The sequence below is a fragment of the Dermacentor variabilis genome, chromosome 2, assembly GCF_050947875.1.
Source record: "Dermacentor variabilis isolate Ectoservices chromosome 2, ASM5094787v1, whole genome shotgun sequence".
In the NCBI taxonomy this organism is placed as follows: domain Eukaryota; kingdom Metazoa; phylum Arthropoda; class Arachnida; order Ixodida; family Ixodidae; genus Dermacentor; species Dermacentor variabilis.
The window spans coordinates 60,587,486-60,608,338 of NC_134569.1; the positions used below are offsets into that span (position 1 = coordinate 60,587,486).

Sequence of the window (20,853 nt, forward strand, 5' to 3'; positions counted from 1 at the left end):
TGTCGTCGTCGTCGTCGTTGTTGTTGTTGTCGTCGTCGTCGTCGTCGTCGTCGTCGTTGTCGTCGTCGTCGTCGTCGTCGTCGTCGTCGTCGTCGTCGTCGTCGTTGTTGTTGTTGTTGTTGTTGTTGTTGTTGTTGTTGTTGTTGTTGTTGTTGTTGTTGTTGTTGTTGTTGTTGTTGTAAAATCATTGCTTCTATCCCAGATCGGACATCATCTTTTATCCGACTTGTGCCGTGCCGGGAACGAAGTTTGATGAGCAAAAATACTCGTCCCGTATTCTGTAATTCATAACTGGCGTTCGCAGTAAAACACATCTGCCCCTCTATTCAAGTTGGCGCCACTGCGCTCGTGGGGAAAGTATCTGCACGTGTTTGCTATGCAAAATTTCACGTTTTCGTGAACGCTAGGCAAACGTGAACTCCCTTCTTCTGGAGTGCCAGCGTGTGCGAGCAAGCAAGCATTAAAAGGTGTCCACTTAGGAGCACGGCTCCGAATTGCTACGCTACATTGTGCTTAGTAATAAACGTGCTTGCGTGCGCTCGTTGTCCCGTGCAGCTATAGTGGGAAGATGATCTTGTCTTAATTACTGAAGTGCTGCCATGACGTGTACATTTACATTATAGCGACCTGCATCACGTACCAAAGGCGCGTTTATTAGGATTGTTTCTTGCCGTGCAATTTTTTTTAAATGTAAACTCTCTCCCTATCGGTTGATGTCTTCAAGCCATATAACTGAACTGAGTTAACGCGCCGTACCGCCATATGGGTCATAGGGACGACTTGAATTCTCACGCCTGCAATCGCGAACGATTGCAGCAAATACAAGCGCTAGTCATTTCAACAAACTTAAACGGCAATCGACAGAGAGTACGCGGCTGCGCGTACTTCGGCGGGCGCGACCACAGCGCGGGCGTTTAATGTGCCCTGCAGGCTGTGTGACAATGCTTCCGTGCATGCAGGAGTGTGCGAGGGCCACCTGGTCACCATCTACCTCCCCATGGTGCCCGAACTGGTGGTCGCCATGTTGGCATGCGCCAGGCTCGGAGCCGTGCACACCGTGGTGGTGAGTAACCTTGTATCGCGGTGGAATTTGTGGTTGTGTGCAATGGGAGTGAATCGAGGAGGCGAGCACGAGGTCGCGGGATCGAATCCCGGCCACGGCGGCCGCATTTCGATGGGGCGAAATGCGAAAACACCCGTGTGCTTAGATTTAGGTGCACGTTAAAGAACCCCAGGTGGTCAAAATTTCCGGAGTCCTCCACTACGGCGTGCCTCATAATCAGAAAGTGGTTTTGGCACGTAAAACCCCAAATATTATATTATTATTATATGAATCGAGGAGGCGCGGCCGGCAGAGGGAAGCCACGACGCGGTGGAAGAGAGCGCTTTTGAAACGAAACACCGGAAGCTGAAAACGCTAACGAGACAGAAAATGACGGTAAACGCACTCGAATATATGCCACTTCGTGTATGTGCGACTGCAGTGTTCCAACGTTCGTGCTGTTGTATGCACTTTTGCGCTGTACCGAACGAAATGGGAGCAGAGAGTGCTTTCAAGCTTGGTAGCCTATTGCCCCAGTCGCTTCCTTTTGGAAAAAGAAAGGAAAAAAAAGAGAAAGAATTGAAAATGATTTTTTTTTCTTCACTACATTTCGCCGTGCCACGTCGCACTTCAGGGTGGCACGGTGATTTTAAGCTATTTGCTGAAAGTGCATTTAACATACGCCGGACAGGGTCACGAGGGCCAAATGACACCATACGCCTTATTTGTAGCTCAAAGCACAGGCCGATAAATCATTCAAAAGCGCTTCTCATTATTATTTATTTACGACCTGTCAGCGTGTCACTCAAGGCCCGCTTTTACACAACGAGCCTCTTTTTCTGTCTTTCTTTTCTTTTTCTACCGCGTTCTTTACCTATAATGGGATAGTTCGTTACGCTGTACGTTCATATGCATGGCCTTCGGGTTAAATGACTTCAATGTCAGGCTTTATAAAGCTAAATAAACGTAAACGCGCTTATTTCAAAGCGCCAAACCAATGCTGAGACTTAACAAACGGACGTAGCGGAATCAGCACCATGATTCGTCAGCTCTAGCGCAGGATTTTGTTGATGGCATGTGAAAGGCATGACGACGCTCCTTCATACAATATCAGCAGAGAGGAGACATCCTAAAGGTTGAGTGGTAGAAGGTCAACTGGGTCGACAGTGCGCAAGGTCAACTATAGCTCGACGACAACACTACCCATGGCTATGGCCTCGAAACACACTGATTAATACTCCCAGGGATAATCTTGTATTCATACATAAATAACCGAGAATGTTGACGGAAGGATTAAAAAAAATTAAAATATGGGTTCTGATTATGAACCACGATCTGATTATGAGGCACGCCGTGGCAGGGAACTCCGGAAATTTGGACCTGGGATTCCTTACACCTAAATCTAGATACGCGGGTGCTTTTGCATTCCGCCCTCATCAAGATGCGGCCGCCGTAGCCGGGATTCGATCCCGCGACCTCGTGCTCAGCAGCCTAGCACCAGACGGCAGAATGACCGCCGCGGCAGCTTATTCGATAAAATGCCGCACGGTTATGATGCGTAACATGTGGATTCGGCTCCACCCAGCGGCGAACTTATATCTTCGTTCACTTTCATCTACCCTTTGCCTCATTATTTCTACGACTCGAATAAACATAACGGTTACTTTCTCCATATGCTTTCCCCGGATTCATTATATATTTGCTTCGTACAGTTGCAACTAACAAAAAAAAAAAAAGAAAGAAAGAAGACGAGGCCGTCAGTCTCACGCATTCCTCACGCTCGGATCACAGACTCGTAATAGGCTCTCACGAGCACGTTGGCCTACGTTTTCACGTTAAATACAAGGGCAGCAAGAGCGAGAGCTATATAACCCAACTGCTCGTCCACAACGGCTCTTCGTCCAAGCCGTCGGCGCTGGCGTCACGTGAGAAACGAGCACATTTCCATTGCTATAGCGCGGGCTGTGCCGTACTGCGCGTACCGGGCCAGAGTGTGCGATGAATCTTCACTTACGACCTGAACTGAGTGCGAACCGATAAAATTCAACGTGCTCGCAACGCGCCCGGTAATGAGAAAACGGTGAAAGGGCCGGTCGCATTTCTGCAGGCACACGGCAACACGTGCTCGACGTGTGCGAGGATACCGGGCATCGCCCTCGCCCAGCAGCTGTTGCGTTCTGTTTCGCTTGCTCAGTTGGAACGTTGTTCGTCGGCGCAGACGGCTTGCTCGTTTGCTCCGGCATTCGAGCAGCTGCAGGCGTTTCGGAGCCGCCGCGCGTGTACGCTCGAAACACGTACAAATATGTGAAAAGCATGTGCACTCGAACATGCTAAAACGAAAGGCCGTCATGATTTTCATTCGCACACACCGAACTCTTTATTATTATTATTATTATTATTATTATTATTATTATTATTATTATTATTATTATTATTATTATTATTATTATTATTACGCTTGTAGTGAGCGATATACGAAAAAGTGCCGCCTGACTGATCCCACTCACGCCGCGACACCAGCGGTCTCAAGAGAGAGAGAGAGAAAGAAAGGCAAAGGAAAGACAGGGAGGTTAACCAGAGATTATCTCCGGTTGGCTACCCTGCACTGGGGGAGGGGAAAGGGGATGCAATAGGTGAGAAAGAAAGAAGGATAAAAAAGAAAGGAAAGAAAAAACCTAAGCACACACAAATTACACAAAGGAACTAACTCTGCGCATTGCCCGTACAAGAAACCGCCAAGCCATTGCGTACAGGCTGTGATGGTCACGCGGAGCATGCACCTCGATATCAGCGGAAGCCAACAGCTTGCCGCTTCCAGGCGGTTGCGGAGTCGGTCGACCGAGCGCAGTCAGTTCCTTGAAATCACTTTTGGGACCACTGGTGCCACGGCACTATGGGCGCGCAATCAGGCGGCACTTTTTTGTACTTCACGCGGTATGGGCAAAGCCCGAAAAAAAAAAAAGTATTTAAGTCAATCTGTTCACTGCACTGTACTTTTCACGCAAAGGAAAGCGTAGACAAATAATAATAAATCTGCGGCCTTACGAGCCAGAATCGCGACATCATTGCGAGGCACGCCGAAGCAGGAGACTCCCGATTAATTTCGACCACGTGGGGTTCACTTAACCGTGCACCCAAGTCACGGCGTTCTCGCATTTATCCCCCAGCGAAATGCGGCCGCCGAGGCGGGGATTTGATCCCGCGACCTCGCGCTTAGCAGCGTAAGGCCGTAACCACTGTACTCAATCGCGGCGTGTAAGGTAAACGAAACGGACAAACATGCGCGCAGTGCTTGAGCACCTGTTTGTCAGCTTCGTTTACGTCGTCCCTTGTGCGAAAAGTACAGCGCGGTAAGCAGACCGATGTCACACCAAAGAGCCCCTGTGAAAGCCCTATTAGAAAGGAGGACAAAAGCGGGCAATGATTACGCAGAACATGCCGCTCTGAGAACAAGTGCAGGTGGAATGTTTTAGGACTCAATAACGGCTTTCGCGTGGGCGATCGCTCCACGAATTCCAAGCCTGAAAATAATGAAGCTTGTTTTTCTTTAAGATGAATGCCCAGCAAACTCCTGCGGCGAAATTTTCGTTACGCAACGCGCCCGTAACGCATTCTCAGCGTAGTTGTGGCGGCATACCTGACTCTGTTTTCTCTCCTCTTGGTCTCAGTTCGCAGGTTACTCGGCCGAGTCTCTCGCGCAGAGGATATACGACACTCAGTCGAGAATACTAGTCACCGCCGGTGAGTGCTGTTGGCTTATAACCCCCCGATAGATAAAAAACGTCCTCTATATATTCACTCGCGTTTCTTGCTTGCAATTCGCTGTCCCTTTATTGATCGCGACCAGCTTTGACGAAGGTAATCGCTTTCGACATTGTAGATAAATGATGCCACGGACCGGCAAGGCAATGCGTTCCCATATAAGGATGGTTAAGGCACGCTCTTCAAAACTGGCTCACTGGATGAAGCATAGTAACGCACAGAAAAGCCAGCTCATTACCGATCGCTCCTTTCAGTGGCAGCTGTGTGTAAAATTAAATGAACCCTGCAGGGTCCTGTAGTTATCCCATGTTACTTTTTTGTTTATTTTTATCCGCAGAATTTCCATCCGCTACACTTCATCCTGACTATGCAGTTTCATGACAGCTGGCGTGACGCACGAGCTTAGAGCCGAACGTATGCGAAAGACTTGATCACTCCACTAATAGAAGAAACAAAAAACGAGAGCAACAACCCCGTGCGTGCGCAGAGCTTTCTCTACACATCCGCTGCCGACACCGCACTCCCCAACGCATTGGAACCGGTCGCTCCAGACTGAAAACGCGTATACTCTAGACTAATCCAGGGCCCCGCTCCCAGATTCCCATTTGATGCTATTATTCGCTCAAGTATTTTAGTTCTGGGCCCGCGGGGCATTGACAACTCGCTGACGTCAAAATAGGTCCTTGATTTTCGAAAGGTATTCGAGTGGCTCAAGCAGAAACACTGACGCAACGAGGCACCAATACTCGCAAACGCCGACACATAGTGCATTACTGTGTCCGCGTTCCCGCTTGCACTGCCACAGAATACCTTACGGTGTCCTGCCGACACGCTCACGCTGCAACTCTCGATTCTCGGCACTTTAGAGCGACGCGCGGCCTGTCGTCAGGGAAACTCAGATTCAGGGTGTCCCGGGAAAACTCAACTCGATATATATATATATATATTTGCGCTATGGGGTTTCACGTACAGGTAGCGCACTGCAACGGTTTTCATTCGGAGCGCCTGCATTGGCGAACCGTTATATTTAGCGGGCCGTCTCTGGCGCTACCGAAAACGGGCGCATCGTCGCACGCGCTGCTAATGCACCGCCATCGTTACGTCGTTATAAATCTCCCTTTACAAAACCGCACTAAGCCAACGGATAATGACACTTCGTGCGACTCGCCAGCACTAAATCGCGTCTCTCGATTTGACTTGATTCATCCCGCTCTCTACCAAGCTGTCCGCCGATGCACAGCGATGCTGCGCGTCTCCAAGCGGCTTAGTCGAAAGCCGCTAAGCTCCCGCTTTCCGTCGAGCCGTACGTGAGCATATTTTTTTTTCTGTGCTTCTCTTCCGCAATGCATCTTCGAATGCGAGAGGCATATATCAGAGGACGACGGGTGTAGCACACGCCTCGAGCTACGTCTACTTTCTTCTCTTTGCATTCGGTCGCCGCCTTTGGGCCTCCTCAAAGAGATGTGCGTCATTACGGTTGAGAGAGGTCAGCTCAGCAGTCCGCTACTTCCTCCGAGTGCGCCGCCACCGAGATGTATCCAACGAACGAGGAAAGCGATTAATAAGACGCCCAGGGGCCGTCGTCCAAGCAATATGAAAACAAACGCCTCGTGCCCGCACGAATGCTGAATGAGTGGCGGTTACGGAGACTCGTTTCTCTCTCTGTTTTTTTTTTTTCTTACGATTTTTTTTACGAAGTTCCCTAGCGAGTTTCCTGCTTCTATTTTTCTTATCTCGACCTACGTTACAGGGTTTTTTGCTGGGGAGCTGACGCGAAGTAAGCACGGCAAAAAAAAAAGGCAAGCAGCGTAGCTTCACTGTTACACTAATCCGTTCCTTGTTGTTGTTTTTTGTCCTTTTCTTTTCTATCTCTCTCTCTTAACAGATGGAAGCTGGAGAGGCAAGAAGCTCATTCTACTCAAGCCAATCGCCGACGAAGCGATCGTACTGTGCCGACAGAAGTACGACGTAACTGTTGTTATTCTATGTTTTTTCTCTCTCTCTCTCATTATTATTTTTTTTTTTTTTGCCACGTAGCGAAATAACCATGCATCATTCAAGACGTCCAGGAAAAATGAGTGAGGGCGTCGACCTCGAAAATTAGCGTTGTATGTTCGGAATTCGAAGGGGGAAAACAGTCGGGTTGACAGGGCTGGCGTGTGCCGCGGGAAAAGCGAGAGAAAAGGGGAGAGAAACTTCATCCACAAACACGGCTCTTTGTCCAAGTAATTAAGGCACAAGCTAGAGTTGAATGAATATAGACTTTTCGAAAACAAACATAGCAATAGGTAATTATCGAAACGAATATCGAAGGATCAAGCGCAGACGCATATATTTACAGCAAGAATATTTGTTTCGGCATAATTAGGTACCACACCTGTGCTGATTAGTGCAAAAAGGACAGCTAACCATCAGGAACGACGGATCAGTTTTAAGCAAAAGATCACTTACTGTGACTTAAAAAACTGCACGAATAGCTTTTCAACATCTTTAGAGCCTGATCGCGGACGCACTTTCCGGGAATTAATAGCTGCTGTAACACTAGCTTTCCAAAAACGCTTTAAATATAGTTGCCGAAAAAGGTCAGAAGCTATGGAAGAAAGAAAAATAATGTTGCTGAAGGACATGTAAAAAGACCCTCTGCAAGAAAAATTTGACTAGTTGTAGCTTAACAGATAAAACTGCTAAATGACTAGAGTACCAAAAACACTAAATGTCAAACCACAAGCAATGCCCCTGTGTTGTCAAGTGAGCTGAAAACAAAGCTTGCATTCCCCATTTCGTTCCTGCATTGCTTCGAAAAGTGTTGTCGTTGACTTGCCACTGATAATTTGCGACACTCTGAAATCTTCGATTTGCGACACGAGCGGTCGGAGAACAGTAACAAGATTTTAGCAGTCGACTGTTGCGAATTATTTGGTTAGTATTTGTTTTCTTTTTTTTTCTGATCATTCGAAAATAATGAGTAGTTTCTTTTCGAACACGAGTCGTGCGTAATAATCTGTTCGTATTCGAAACTTCAAACATTATTCGCGCACCCCTAGTACAAACGAATCGCCGTACGCGCCCGCTTCGTAGAGAAGACGGTTATTTTCGTAATGATTACGTACTAACGTTTGCCTGAACATCAATACTTTTCGCGCGACCATCGATCGTTAAGGTTCTACTTACAGGCGGCCGCCACTCAGAGCTAGTTCCAGCTGAACTGAGCACTTTGTGCCTGCCGAGTCACTCGCGCTTCAGACTGTAACGTCCCCGGTATTAGCCCACTGTCCATTCCAAGTCTCTTCTTGGTTTGCCACGCGCACCTCTCTGGAGTGTACTGGCACAAATATACTGGCCAACTAACTGCTACCACGGGGACCTCACGGCGTGCGCTATTCCCGTAGCAGTAGACGGAAACGAAACGCGTTGTCATTATAGCGCAGGTTAAATTTGTTGCGCAAAACGGGGAATAGGCGATAATGTCAATGTATCGAAAGCTTCGTTTTACTTTTATTTATTTATTTTTTAACTTCGAAGTGAGGCTGCTTCGACCTTAGTGCTGCGTTTAGGGCGCGTTTAAAACCTAAATAATGTGCTGTAACGTCTTAAGGAGAATCAATTGGCTTTCTCGTATTTCTTCAAACTTTAGAACACTGGCGCTCGTTTAGAACGTTAGATGGAAGCTGTGAGAATGACAGTGACGATTTCCGAGAAACCAAGTAAAGCGCTTGTATTTTTTTTTCTTTAATGCCTTGTCCTCATTGTGCAGTGCCTGTTCATTTGGTAAATATACTCTCGGCACCGGTGTGCGCAGGAACCACGCCGTCGATTCGTGCATCGTCCTGCGCCACCTTCTGTCGAGCGACCTTCGATCGGGAGGCAACCTGCTCAACGGCTATTCGAAAGAATCTCTCGAAATCGTGAGTGTACAAATACCGTTTTATCTTCCCACCTACCTCCTTCCCACCAGCTTGACGTCGGGCGAATGATAGTATTCAAAGCGAGAAATAAGCATGTTAAGCACTTCGTTCTGGTGGTGTATTCTGTCGAGTAGAGTGTAGCATGTACACTGTTTCTTTCTGCAAACACACAGAAGGAAGTGCGATGATAGTCCAGTCCACATAAGCTATTGGCTTGAGTGCGCGGCTGTGCAGGACAGCTTCGGTTTAGTAGCAGGTGACCATGCATCAGCATATCATGGGGAGGGGGGGGAGGATTTAAAGGAATAGAAGCATGTAAAAACAAGCAATGCGTTCGAACAGAAAAAAAAAAGGCATTCAAAACATTACCTGTATAAGAATGATGAACAGGAGTCTACGAATGCTTGCGAAGAAGGCTTTTCGAGCTCCTCGATTACATTTATTTATTTATTTATTTACTTATTTATTTATTTATTTATTTATTTATTTATTTATTTATTTATTTATTTATTTATTTATTTATTGTTCTGTGATACAGATGAATGAAGTACCCGAAGTACTCTCTACCTCGACCTCTCCACGGCAACCGATACATAACAGAAGAGAGCAGGCGCAGAATCTTTAAATCTATTCAGATATGGGTCGTAATTCTCTGCGCTCTGCACCTCTCACTACTATTACTCCCTCAACAAGCATCGCACCGGTGTTTCAGGAATAGAGCTCAATAGTTCTCACAGTTGGGAAAGATGCAGTAAAGTCTTTCCTCACAATTGCTTCTGAAACTGACACAATACATGTATTTCAAAGCGACTCGAGGTAGTGATTAGATAATGAATTACTACAAAATAGACTAATTAACTTTAACCGAAAGACCGAGACGACTGAGTGAAATGGAAGGTTTGAATTAAGCCTGTAATCCGAGGAGTTCATACACGTTGCCTAACATATGGAAAAAGTTGACGTCGCTATTTTGTTCAGCGTAATGAATAGCGCCGAGTTTCACCCAGAAAATGGAAATTGAACTGCCGGAGAGCTGTATTGTCATGTCCTTAGCGGATGTCCCTGGGAGACGTGACCGATTACACCTTGTAGCAGGGAAAGACGAAGAGATCAAGGCCGCTTCTCGATAATGATTCTAGTTTCATCCTCTACCGATGGTGAATGGTAAATATTCGCGTTTACGGTGATGAAAATAAACATTGCATAAGATTACACATAACTTAATTATCACTTCACGTTGACATCGTATGCTTTGGAGGTGCATTATTATTATTATTATTATTATTATTATTATTATTATTATTATTATTATTATTATTATTATTATTATTATTATTATTATTATTATTATTATTATTATTATTATTGCAAATGAGTGCCGTCGGGTGCTTAATTGGACTCCACACTAGCTTCAAGGATTGACTTCACATCAGCCTTTGAACAATTTAATGTTGCGGAGAAGCCCGCGACATATTTGACCATGACAGTAACGCCCGGTATAATGAAGACACAGCAAGAAAAAAAAATGTTCTTTCTGTGTCTTCTTTTTTTTTTTTTTTGCTTTGCGATGCTATCAAAGGGAAGTTACAAAAAGCTCGATTCGGCCGTTCTTCTGTAGACATATATTTTTTTTTCTAACATTTCCAATGACGCAACGAATTAATCAGCCACGGATGATCAGCAGGTACAGAGTATACCTGCCTAAATGCACGCACCCTACCTGAACTTCGTATTGCCCATTTCCCAGCAGCAGCTCTTGTTGCCCTCGCTTGGTAACGTTAGAGGCAGGCGACGCACACTCGCGCTATCTGACACTGTGGCACGCTTAGCCGCGCACTTGTTTAAACAAAACGCTCCGATTGGAGATGTCGCCGATGTCCGTCTGCGAGGTTAAATCCAGCTGTAAACAACAACAACGAAAACCGCAACCTCTTCATCGTCATTTTCTTATTCCCCTTCCCCGTCTTCCACCTCCTTCTTTTTAATCACGTTGACTGTGATCTCGAGATTTCCTTTACGACTTAAGCATATGCTACATAAGTCGTGCAGAGGGTGACCGTTTGGTGACGGCAAATTACTTTCATGTTTTCTTCTATGGCCAAACTATGGCGGTCGAAAGCCGTTTGCCATGAACGTCTCCAAAAGGTCGACCATATAAAAACAGGAAGGAGGATAAGCTTATAGAGCACAGACCCATTAGGCCCACCTACAGATCATTTGGAAACGCGCTGCCGGAAGCTGCACAGCAATCAAATTATCCTTCATAAGAGGCTGCCCATCGTATGGTGCTTAGGCCATGGGGAGAGACGTTAGCAAAAGTTTTACATTAATCTTTTTTTTCTCGTTTGTCTTCTTAAAATTTCGATTTTTTTACAGTGCTAGAGCAAACAATCACCTTAATTTTTCATCCCCGAGGACGTCTATATCACAAGGCTTTGAGACATTTGCTGTAAAATTTGGGGGGGGGGGAGGGGGCTGCTTTACGCGTTGATAAAATTAGGGAAAGCACAGTTTTACGCATCAGAACGGCTCAAGTAAATAGAGAATGTCCCCGACTTCCACTTAGCCGTATGTTCTTTAACATCCCTCCGTACTTAACGCAGCAGTCGAACTTCCTGGAATGAAGCGTAGAGTCGTATATCTCGACTTTAGTTTTCAGCCGCGATTCAGCAACTACCTTTGGTCATTCTCGAGGCCAAAGTGCTCGTTTTCGGTTACTTTCAAATAGCGGGGCTTTCCTCAAGCAAGTTAATCACTGCGAGAACCAGCCGAGAGCAGTTCTGAACCGCAGTGGCGATTTCAGCCGGGCAGTGACGCCGTCATGGCTTCTCAGAAGTCAGAACCGAGCGCCAAATAAGGATCGGGTGAGTCCATTATCGGCGCCCACTGTCCGACAGCTCGTCTCCACTTTACACGGGCAACGTTACCACGTGTCACTCAATATGAGAAATGTACGCAGCAGAGTTCAAAACACTTTTGTTGCCTTAAAAGGCTATTTTTACTTTCACTGGCGGGTGGCATCTCGGCGAGGACGACGGTTCATTGTGTCGTTGACACCGGATGTAACGTAAAGAAGGCCATATTCCGTTCGCAGAAAAAAAAAAAGAAAGAAAACGCGAACTCTCCAGCTGCACTACAGGATGCGTTAGTTCAAGAGACAGATATTGAGTGGCCGTCCCTAAATTCGTGTAAATGAGTGAGTTACATCGCGCGTAGTTACTAAGGAGCAACGGATATTGTCGCTAGATGTATACTTGACATTTTGGCGGTGGCGTTATCTTTAGCAGCACCATTATGGCTACAGTCAGTATCATCAAAAACGACCGAGATGACGGTGCATTAATTTGGCGTGGTATACCGATTGATGCAGTCTGTACTTTACATGCACAGCAGAAAAATAAAATAAATAGAAAAGGAGCAACGAACGAAAAAAGAACCAGCCGAATAATATATATATATATATATATATATATATATATATATATATATATATATATATATATATATATATATATATTAGAAAGGACATTGGAGAGAGAGGGAGGATCTTACTGCGCCATGCGTTACGACATGCGTGGGTAGGTCTTTGAACTATCTTTCTCGGTATTCGGTTCGTAACTCTCCGTCTGTATAGTCGACAAAGGCGAATATGGTGAATAGGCTTCAGTGCCTTGCCACAGCAACAGATCGTTACACCCTAACGATATGACGTGTTTCGCAAATGCTGTACCAAAATGCGAATTAAAATCCCGATAACGTTCAGGCTACGAGTGGGATCTATTCATAACGCATTTACTTATTAGAGGTGGCCGCTAATAATATGCTAAATCCCGTGTCATTTTTCTTCACAGCTGCATAATAATGGCAGAGAAATGTTGTTATAAACTTTCTGTTGCAAGATGTTGATAACAAGCGTTGCCGATATTCCCATTCAATCAGTTAATTTTATGTCGTATTGTCTGGTCAATCCATCGATGGACGCTCACTCGCTCGCTCAAATATTTAATAATTTCTTGATTAATCAGCAGAAACACACTTCCTGGAGTCACTAATATGACGCGGTCTGATTTCTGAGCCCCCTCATTGCGTATAGAAAGTAAGGTCAGCATTCAACCAGTAAAGCTTGCTCGCGAAGACGAAACACCGCCACTGGTGAGTGTAGGGGTTACTTGACCCCGGGCGACTCATTAACACGTGTGGATGCCGATTGTACAGTTGCCGTGGTATAGTGTACATGAACTCGACGACTACGGGCCGAGTCGACATTGTGTCCACTGAGATCACACTGTCTCGCCTTGAACCATTCTCGCATGACCACAATTTTACCTCACGCGACAGCATAGGACAGCACAAATGGACAGCGAACTCGAGGACGGTCTCTCTGAGCGAGTCGAACGATTGGACCCGTATTAAACAGGCGGGTTGACCGGACCAGGTAGGGTGCCTCAATACACACCTCCTTCCTCACTCGGGCGAGGAAATCTAGGCACCCTATAGGACTAGACCGGACACACCTCGTTGCTCGCCCACTCAGACAGTTCAGTATTCAGCGGGTTTTTAACTGGATCTCAGCGAGCCAGTAGCCAGTTTTCATGCCGATCAGCCAGCTCGAACCGGTGTCTGTCGAGTTCGTGTAAAAGCCGCCTTTTATTCTGCGATAGCTCGCCTTTTCTGGTGCCATAGCGACAGCGCCCAATGACCACGGAGGTCACTCGATCGTGCGATAAGCGCACGCACTCAAGATCTGCAAATGCTGCGCATACTTTTCCACCATGCAGCTCCAGAATGAAACACACCTGGTCGGCTCGGTGCCGATGCTGACTCGCGGGAAAAAGAAAATATGCCTGACAGCCTTGTGAGCGGTGGTAAATTGAAAGACGTGAATACCTCCTGTCAAAACACTTTACAAAGGAAAGTGACACGACTGTAGTGCAGTCAGGATCGGACAGCATTCGCAGCGCACGTGTACATGCAGCATTCCATTTGCCACTGACACCGCTCGACAGAGCTGCAGCAGCTGCGGTTGCCTGGAACCTTCGTTCACGGCAGCCCTACGTCACAAAGCATGACGTGGCAGATCACTGCGAGCTTCGATGTTATTGCGTTGAGAATCTGACTTGTTCACGAAAAGGGAGTCCCGGCGGTTTAAGCTTCGAAAAAAAAATTAAGAAGATACATAAACAGAATTCATAGTTTAACGATAAATTTAAGAACTAATATAATATTTGATGTTTGTCAAGAAGAGACTAAAATATGGAACACACCTATGTTAACCGAGAGGAATTCCGAGAAACAAGATACTGGATAGTTGACTTTGTTATGACATGTAGGCGTATACAGCGCAGTGCGACTTGACAGCGAGGTGCGCCATAATGAGACAGGCAGAAGCCTACACCGAGGGTTATAGACAAGGCATTGGTGGGTCGGCAAAACACAACAATACACTTCACGCGATTAAAATATACAAAGGGGCTTATATGCTGTCACGTGGTGGTGACATTGAAGAACACAGTAGCAATACTGTGAAAGACAAAACTAACTTTTATTGGGCGAACCTGTGCCCACAAAAACAGGCTACACTTATAACACAACGATAGCGGTGGACACGGTCGGCGATCGCCGAAAATCTGATCAGCGAGTCAAGCGCGTCGGCTTTTATGCATCAGTCGTCGAATGTTCCAGAGTAATCGCTGGGACCCGCGTGCCTTCCACGAAGTTCTACGCCATTCGCGTCGCGCACGCATGCGATCAGATTACACAAGGTTCGGTCACAGACAGCGGATGGAAGCATCGATAACATTCCAGAAACTTCCGATACATGCAGGCGCGTCCTGCTCTGTACGATAACATTTGTTAGGTGGTGAAACGTGTCGCCCGATAAAGACAAGTACACGTGTCAATATACGTGAATACCGTTGCGATAAGCATCGTACAAGGGATGGTCATAGAGTTACGCCAAAGTAGGCAACAAATACAGCAGGAAAAAAATACGACCTGTTTATTAATAACCACATGTAGTCAAGAGACAATGAAGCCAATGAAAGCAGGGGAGAAATCAACTTTTTCCTTGTTGAAATGTAGAATTAAGGACAACTGAAATTGGTGCTCCGGACAACCGAACCACCAACCTTCGCATGACTTTATATTTCTTTCCTTTCCTTTCTTTAAACCTGACCTCTTTCCACCTCGCTTTCTCTTCCCCAGTGTAAGGTAGAAAACTGAAAGCTCTTGTGTTTACCATCCATGCCTTGCTTTTTTCCTCTTCTGTCTTAGAGGCCCGTAAATTTTTACCCCTCCTATTTTTTTCTTCTGCCGGTACGCAGCAAGAAGGAACTGAGGATGTCTACTCGTGGTGGCACGACGAAGTGAGTCGCCAGAGCACCGAATGCGACGTCGTCTGGGTCGAGGCCGAACACCCGCTGTTCCTTCTCTACACGAGGTTCGTGCTTCTCACTGTAAGCGACCAACTTCACCGCTTGCGTACCTCATGCAGTAACACGTTGAATCGTTGCCCCACCGTTTTTCTCCGTATAGTGTGTACAAAGAACTAGCGCTATCGTACATGTCTTCCTGAAGGGTATTGCTTGGAAGCGTACACGATATTTTCTGGCATGGACTCTTATGTTTAGACCACTCAATAGGCTGTACTCGGCAAGGTAATTCACTCGCTCGTACACTCTGTGATGAGAGCAGTTTGATGAGCTCGGCAAAATATGAGCCGACTGATTTCACCAGTTCAGTGGGTAGTAACCGTAAGCAAGTACCACTTTGTAGTCACGATGTGGCCGCGCCTCCACCCCTTGATATTCGGTTTCGACCGAATATTCGCTCCACACCCAAAAGTTTGCCACATTTCTGTCGCCGTTGTCTGGCAGAGGCTTTTGCTATGCAGTGGAATTAATGACCATGACGACGCAAAGTGCTCGGCGTCATCATCATCATTTCTGCTACGGTCAGTGAAGAGGTAACATATCTGACTCAATACGTTCTCGCCACTCTATAGCCCGCATAACTGCCCCATTTCTTCGACTACTGTAATTTTTCCTTCATCTCTCATAAGCCACCTACTCTCTGACCTAAAGTAGGTGAAAGGAGCAGCAGTGCTTGATCAGCCTTTTCTACGAGGACTCGAAGTAATTAAAACGTGCTAATCTTGAGCTGTCTGTCCAACATGACAACTAAAACGTGTGCATGTGGCGACATCATCTTTGGCCGGAGGTGCGCAGAATCGCTCTCTGTGAACGGTACCACAAATAAATAAATAAATAAATAAATAAATAAATAAATAAATAAATAAATAACGAATGAACGGATGGTCTGTCGCACGGTGCTGCCACTCTAAGCAAACTGTTCGCCCTTAAAGTTTGCTTTTTTACAAGTCAACGTTACCCATGGTGAGAGCCAGACAGACAGCTTTACAGGGGGAGGTTGCGCTCCCGAAAAACCGAACATAAAAGTGCGATGCCCTACAATGGCAACAAGCTTTGTTTAACAGAACAATTTCTTTTTCCAATGATCGCCGAGACGCTAGTGCACCAATGTTATTACATCGCGCCGCCTCTGTAAAGGCCTAAGCGCGCCGAAGTTGCGACCTTGTATCTCTGCAACGCAATAAGAAGGTCAAAGTTGCAGCCATATATACTGATGAAGCGTGTCAAAAAAGAAAGAGAGAAAAGAAAGAGGAAAAAAGAAGAGAAAGACATGAAATAAGAAGCCTGGCGATTCGCGGGAAGGGAAGCCCATGGAAATTTAACTGTCTAGAATGTATATGAAGCTTGCCGGTCCGGTCTACGGGCCAGTGGCGAAGCCAGACGGTAGTGCTTTGACGTCATGAAACTAATCAGTCCTGTGAGAAACATGGTAACACTCCCCGTTAATAAGGCCGGAAACATCCCCCAAAATTCGGTCCCGGCTATGGTGCTGTCCAAAGCCCTCGCACTGATACATCTGTTACATAGCTACCAGGTGATAGGTGAGGGAGTGTGCTGAGGGAAAGGTAGGGGGCTAACCAAATCGGAGCGCGGTTGGATACAGCTGTGAGTTAATGGAAGGAAGAGATTCAGAGGAGAGGATAGGACAGAGCTTCAGGTAAGCTGTAGGCGAACTGGATTGTTCTTGGATTCCCCACAAACGTTCCGACACTCCTGACTTTACAAATCACAGCAGAATTTCTAGGGCCAAATTCCTAAGCGCATCGCTTAGGAAGTAAACAAATACAACGAACGTTTCGTGCGCCAACATTCCAGATGCATAAGCAGAATGCTTCAAGTACTTTCGTGCAACTTCGCCGATTTCGCAGCGGTTCGACGGGTCGTCCCAAGGGCGTGATCCACACGACGGGCGGCTACCTGTTGTACGCGCTCTCCACCATCTACTACACGTTCGACTACCGGCCCGAGGACGTCTTCTTCTGCTCGGCTGACGTCGGGTGGGTCACGGGACACACGCACGTCGTCTACGGGGTGCTCGCCAATGGTGCTACCAGCGTGCTCGTGAGTACGCTCGGAATGAGGACTCTTTAGCGCCGTACTTTGCAGCGACGATTTCAGCTTGCTAAAGCAGTCGAGAGATGACAGAAATTCGTGCACGCAGAAACATGATGCACGGACCTTGGACAAAACAATCTTAGACCTGTCTAAGGAAAGGGGAAGGGAAGAGGGGGAGACAGGCAAGTTCTCTCCCCCTCCCCTTCCCCTTGAACTACTGCTAGAGGCAGAAAATTTACCCCGACATTATATTCTGATCAGCCAAAAAACGCTGGGGGCGCCGTAATTTGAGTCTATCGAGCTTTTAATGTAAGTATCTTACAACGGCCAACTATGCCTTCCAAGGTCATTATCGAGCTCACAATAGGCCTGAGGATCCTGCTTTGACAGTGAATAATTGTACCTTAGCGAAATTACCGAGGTAATATTCAGTTCTCAGGCGCTCGCCTAATTTACATTCCTTTATCAATATATATCTTGCAGCGGTGCATTCCAGCTTGATCATCGGCTTTCCAAAATGACGTGCCTTCATTGCCCTCGCCTTTTCTACGGTTCCGTCAAGCTTCTGAAACGTCACAGTAACTGTCAGTAATGTCGGAAACTGCATGTAGTCATACTCTAATTCCCAAGCTGTACGTTTACCCGAAATATTGTTACACGATTTGAGATAATACCGTAAAAAAATGACCCTCCCCCCCTCCCTTAAAGTACTTGCACAAGACCTCCATCATTGGTGTATTTGTTTTAGCGTGGTATTTGCGTTTTATTTTCATATATACTGCCAACCCTTCGCAGGATATGTGGTCTGAACAAGCAATGGGGCATTGACACCAACTGCAAGGATGCATTAATATTTCTGTGCACTGCATATCAATTCCCATGCTTTCTACTCTACAGCTAGTTTGTCAGGTTTTGTGTTCTATCACCATAAACGAACTACCTGCTTGACAGTGCACGTTAAACTGGGAGAAATGCAGCACTTCTGCTGCTTCAGTATCCGAACTTATCTACCAGCGCTATTTATTCTGCCGCACCCCTACGTGCTGCAGCTGCACTGTTCCGTTCTACTGTGGCTTGTCAGAGGGTTACCAGCATAGTTAAACTCAGAGTACGACGTAAACTGTGCGCAGTTCGAAGGGGTGCCTTTCCATCCTGACCCCGGACGTTTCTGGGAAATCATCGACCTGTACGAGGTCACCAAGTTCTACACGGCGCCCACGGCTATTCGAGCCCTCATGAAGTACGGTGACTCGTTCGTCAAGAAGTGAGTGGCCTGAACAGTTCTTCGACGCCCAGCTACTTTCTATAAGCTGCTTCGAGGTCCTTAAATATCAGCGCTTACATTTACGCTGTGGACTCATCAATTCACTTTAGCCCTTATTTTCCCTTCTGAATAATATGTATCATAAAACATACTTTCGTTTTTTACATTTAAGATTGACGCGGCGAGGTAGTCGGTACAGGCTTGCACATTGAGTAGTCGTGTGTACGAAGGAAAGAAACTGCGCCTTTTCGAGAGTGGTGGCACGTGGTTTGCTATGAACCGGCCATCTCGAATTTATTACGCAGACACGCCAACACACGTAACGCATAAAATGACACTGAGAAGAAAGAACATGCCGTTTCCATGGCCGGAAATTTGCTAAACGCAAAGAATAGTCCATGTCAATGGAAACTAAAACGCGCGTGTGCTTACGTACCCACCTATAAACACACACGCACAAACACGCATCTACACACACAGACGCGCCCGCGCGCGCTTACAGCAATTAGTGCAGATGAACAATTGTCGCTGTGGTAACGCGTTTCAGGTGACGTTTTGCCATTCAAAATCATCTACCATAAATGTGTCATGCGCTGCAATGCTGCCGACTGTGCGTTCGTGTTGGCGCGTAGACAATGACGTCAGAGTCTCCACTGACGACTTCATAAGCCTGCCTCTATGAGAGAAGCAAGAAGTCAAATGTCATGAATTACGTAATCTGGGCCTTCGGAAAAAGTGTTCCATGTCAGCTGCATAGAGAACAAAATGTCTGCGTGGTTTCTCTGTGGTACAACTAGGAACGAACACTATATAAAGTGATGTTAGTCTGTGTTAGAAAAGTGCGTGTTATGAAACAAGCATGCTGCGTTCTGGTAACGATAACTATTTATGCGACCAAGGAAATGTACTGCCTCGGATAACATGGTGGCCTTCGATTGCGCTACGGGTGTTATTGCGGGACAAGGCCTCAACAATGCTCTTAATCTGTCTCTAGTTCGGACGTTAGATGACATTGTATGTGCGCGTATGCTTGTGCGTGTGCATAAACAGGTGGACATTTTCGTTATTTATTTATTTACTTTGCATCCTTCATCATGAATATTCAAGAAACATGAGAAGCCTGTACCGTCTCTGGCTACAGTAACATATTGTTAAACATGGCCTCTTCTTCTGTCTCGTCTGTATAAGGCAAAGCGTTCACCTCATTGACAGTATCCTTACTCTTCAGGCACAGCCGAAAGTCGCTGAAGTTGCTGGGGATCGCGGGCGAACCCATCGGTCCAGACGCCTGGTTCTGGTACCACCACGTGGTCGGCGAGTGCCGTTGCATCGTTCTGGACACGTACTGGCAAACGGAGACGGTGAGGAGGCATAGCCTTGGAAAGGCTGACTACCTTATAGTATACGGTAACCGCTACCTGCATGTAGTAGCTCCCTTACTTCTCTACTCGACCGAGCTTAGCCTAAATTTGTACGTCTGATGAAGAGGAAGCTTGATGCGGGTTCTGGAAAGAGAGAGTAAAAGAGAGAGAGAGACCCGATAGAAGAAAGGCGTGGGGTTCAAACAAACGCGAGCCTGGTTGGCTACTGCTACCCTACATAAAGGAAATGGGGTTAAGGCAAAGAAAGAAAGAAAGAAAGAATAACACTGATGGCGCCACTTCATCCAGAGGTGCACATCGACACCACAGTTTGTGACTCGCGTCTGTAGACATCGGGAACTCCACCAATTCGCACGCCGCTTTATGAGCCCGAACGCTGCCAGAGAATCCAGGCGTGTAATGTTTCTATAAACGTCCTTGAGGAAAACGGCTGAGATCGTTGGTCTCACGCGACAGCTGTGTTGGACCCGTTCATTTTGCTTGTTAACTTGTTTTGCGAAGGTTCATTATGGCTCTTATGAGCTGCTCGTCTTCAAGCGCGACGGGTGCTCTGAAATGCGGCTCCTCGTTCTCCTGGCACGAGCGGAGCACTCCAAACGCTTTCGGCTGGCACCGTCGACGCGATCGGTTCCGAGGCGGGGCGTTCTACTGCAGTTCTGCATTTTGGTTAAAGGGCAGGTTTTGTTCCGCTCAAGCGTCGTCAATCAATTTCATTGTAGGAGGGCGTGGAGAAAAAAAAAATAATTTCCGTCCTTTAGAGTCACAAAAAGGAATTAAAGACACATGACAGTGTCTGTTTAAGAGGCTATAACACACTAAAATATATGAAAAGTATTCGGCTGGGCCGCTCCACCGGCAGCGTGATGCGAGAACGACTCTGTTGTACCCGGCTGCTCTGCACCTGGTAGAATATTTCGAGGGCCATATTAAAACGACATATTTAGTAATCAGGTAGAGGTTAAGCGAGAAGCCGATGGGGCACGGTGATAAGCGGAAAATAAAGCAATTAATT

At 46.5% G+C, this 20,853-nt stretch overlaps 2 protein-coding genes across 2 annotated transcripts in view; one reads left to right on the forward strand and one right to left on the reverse strand.

The window, feature by feature from the left end:
* Elp1 (elongator complex protein 1) overlaps window positions 1-20,853 on the reverse strand; it is a 230,558-nt gene that overhangs the window by 176,964 nt on the left and 32,741 nt on the right. The gene's annotated exons all lie outside the window — the stretch shown is intronic.
* The window catches only part of LOC142571955 (acetyl-coenzyme A synthetase, cytoplasmic-like), a 57,906-nt gene that overhangs the window by 20,364 nt on the left and 16,689 nt on the right, over window positions 1-20,853 (forward strand). Inside the window, exons 3-10 of the mRNA XM_075680707.1 lie at window positions 960-1,063; window positions 4,711-4,783; window positions 6,690-6,765; window positions 8,604-8,709; window positions 15,033-15,148; window positions 17,009-17,201; window positions 18,326-18,459; window positions 19,688-19,820. Coding sequence (XP_075536822.1) covers window positions 960-1,063; window positions 4,711-4,783; window positions 6,690-6,765; window positions 8,604-8,709; window positions 15,033-15,148; window positions 17,009-17,201; window positions 18,326-18,459; window positions 19,688-19,820 — 935 coding nt within the window. The remainder of the gene's footprint in view (window positions 1-959; window positions 1,064-4,710; window positions 4,784-6,689; window positions 6,766-8,603; window positions 8,710-15,032; window positions 15,149-17,008; window positions 17,202-18,325; window positions 18,460-19,687; window positions 19,821-20,853) is intronic.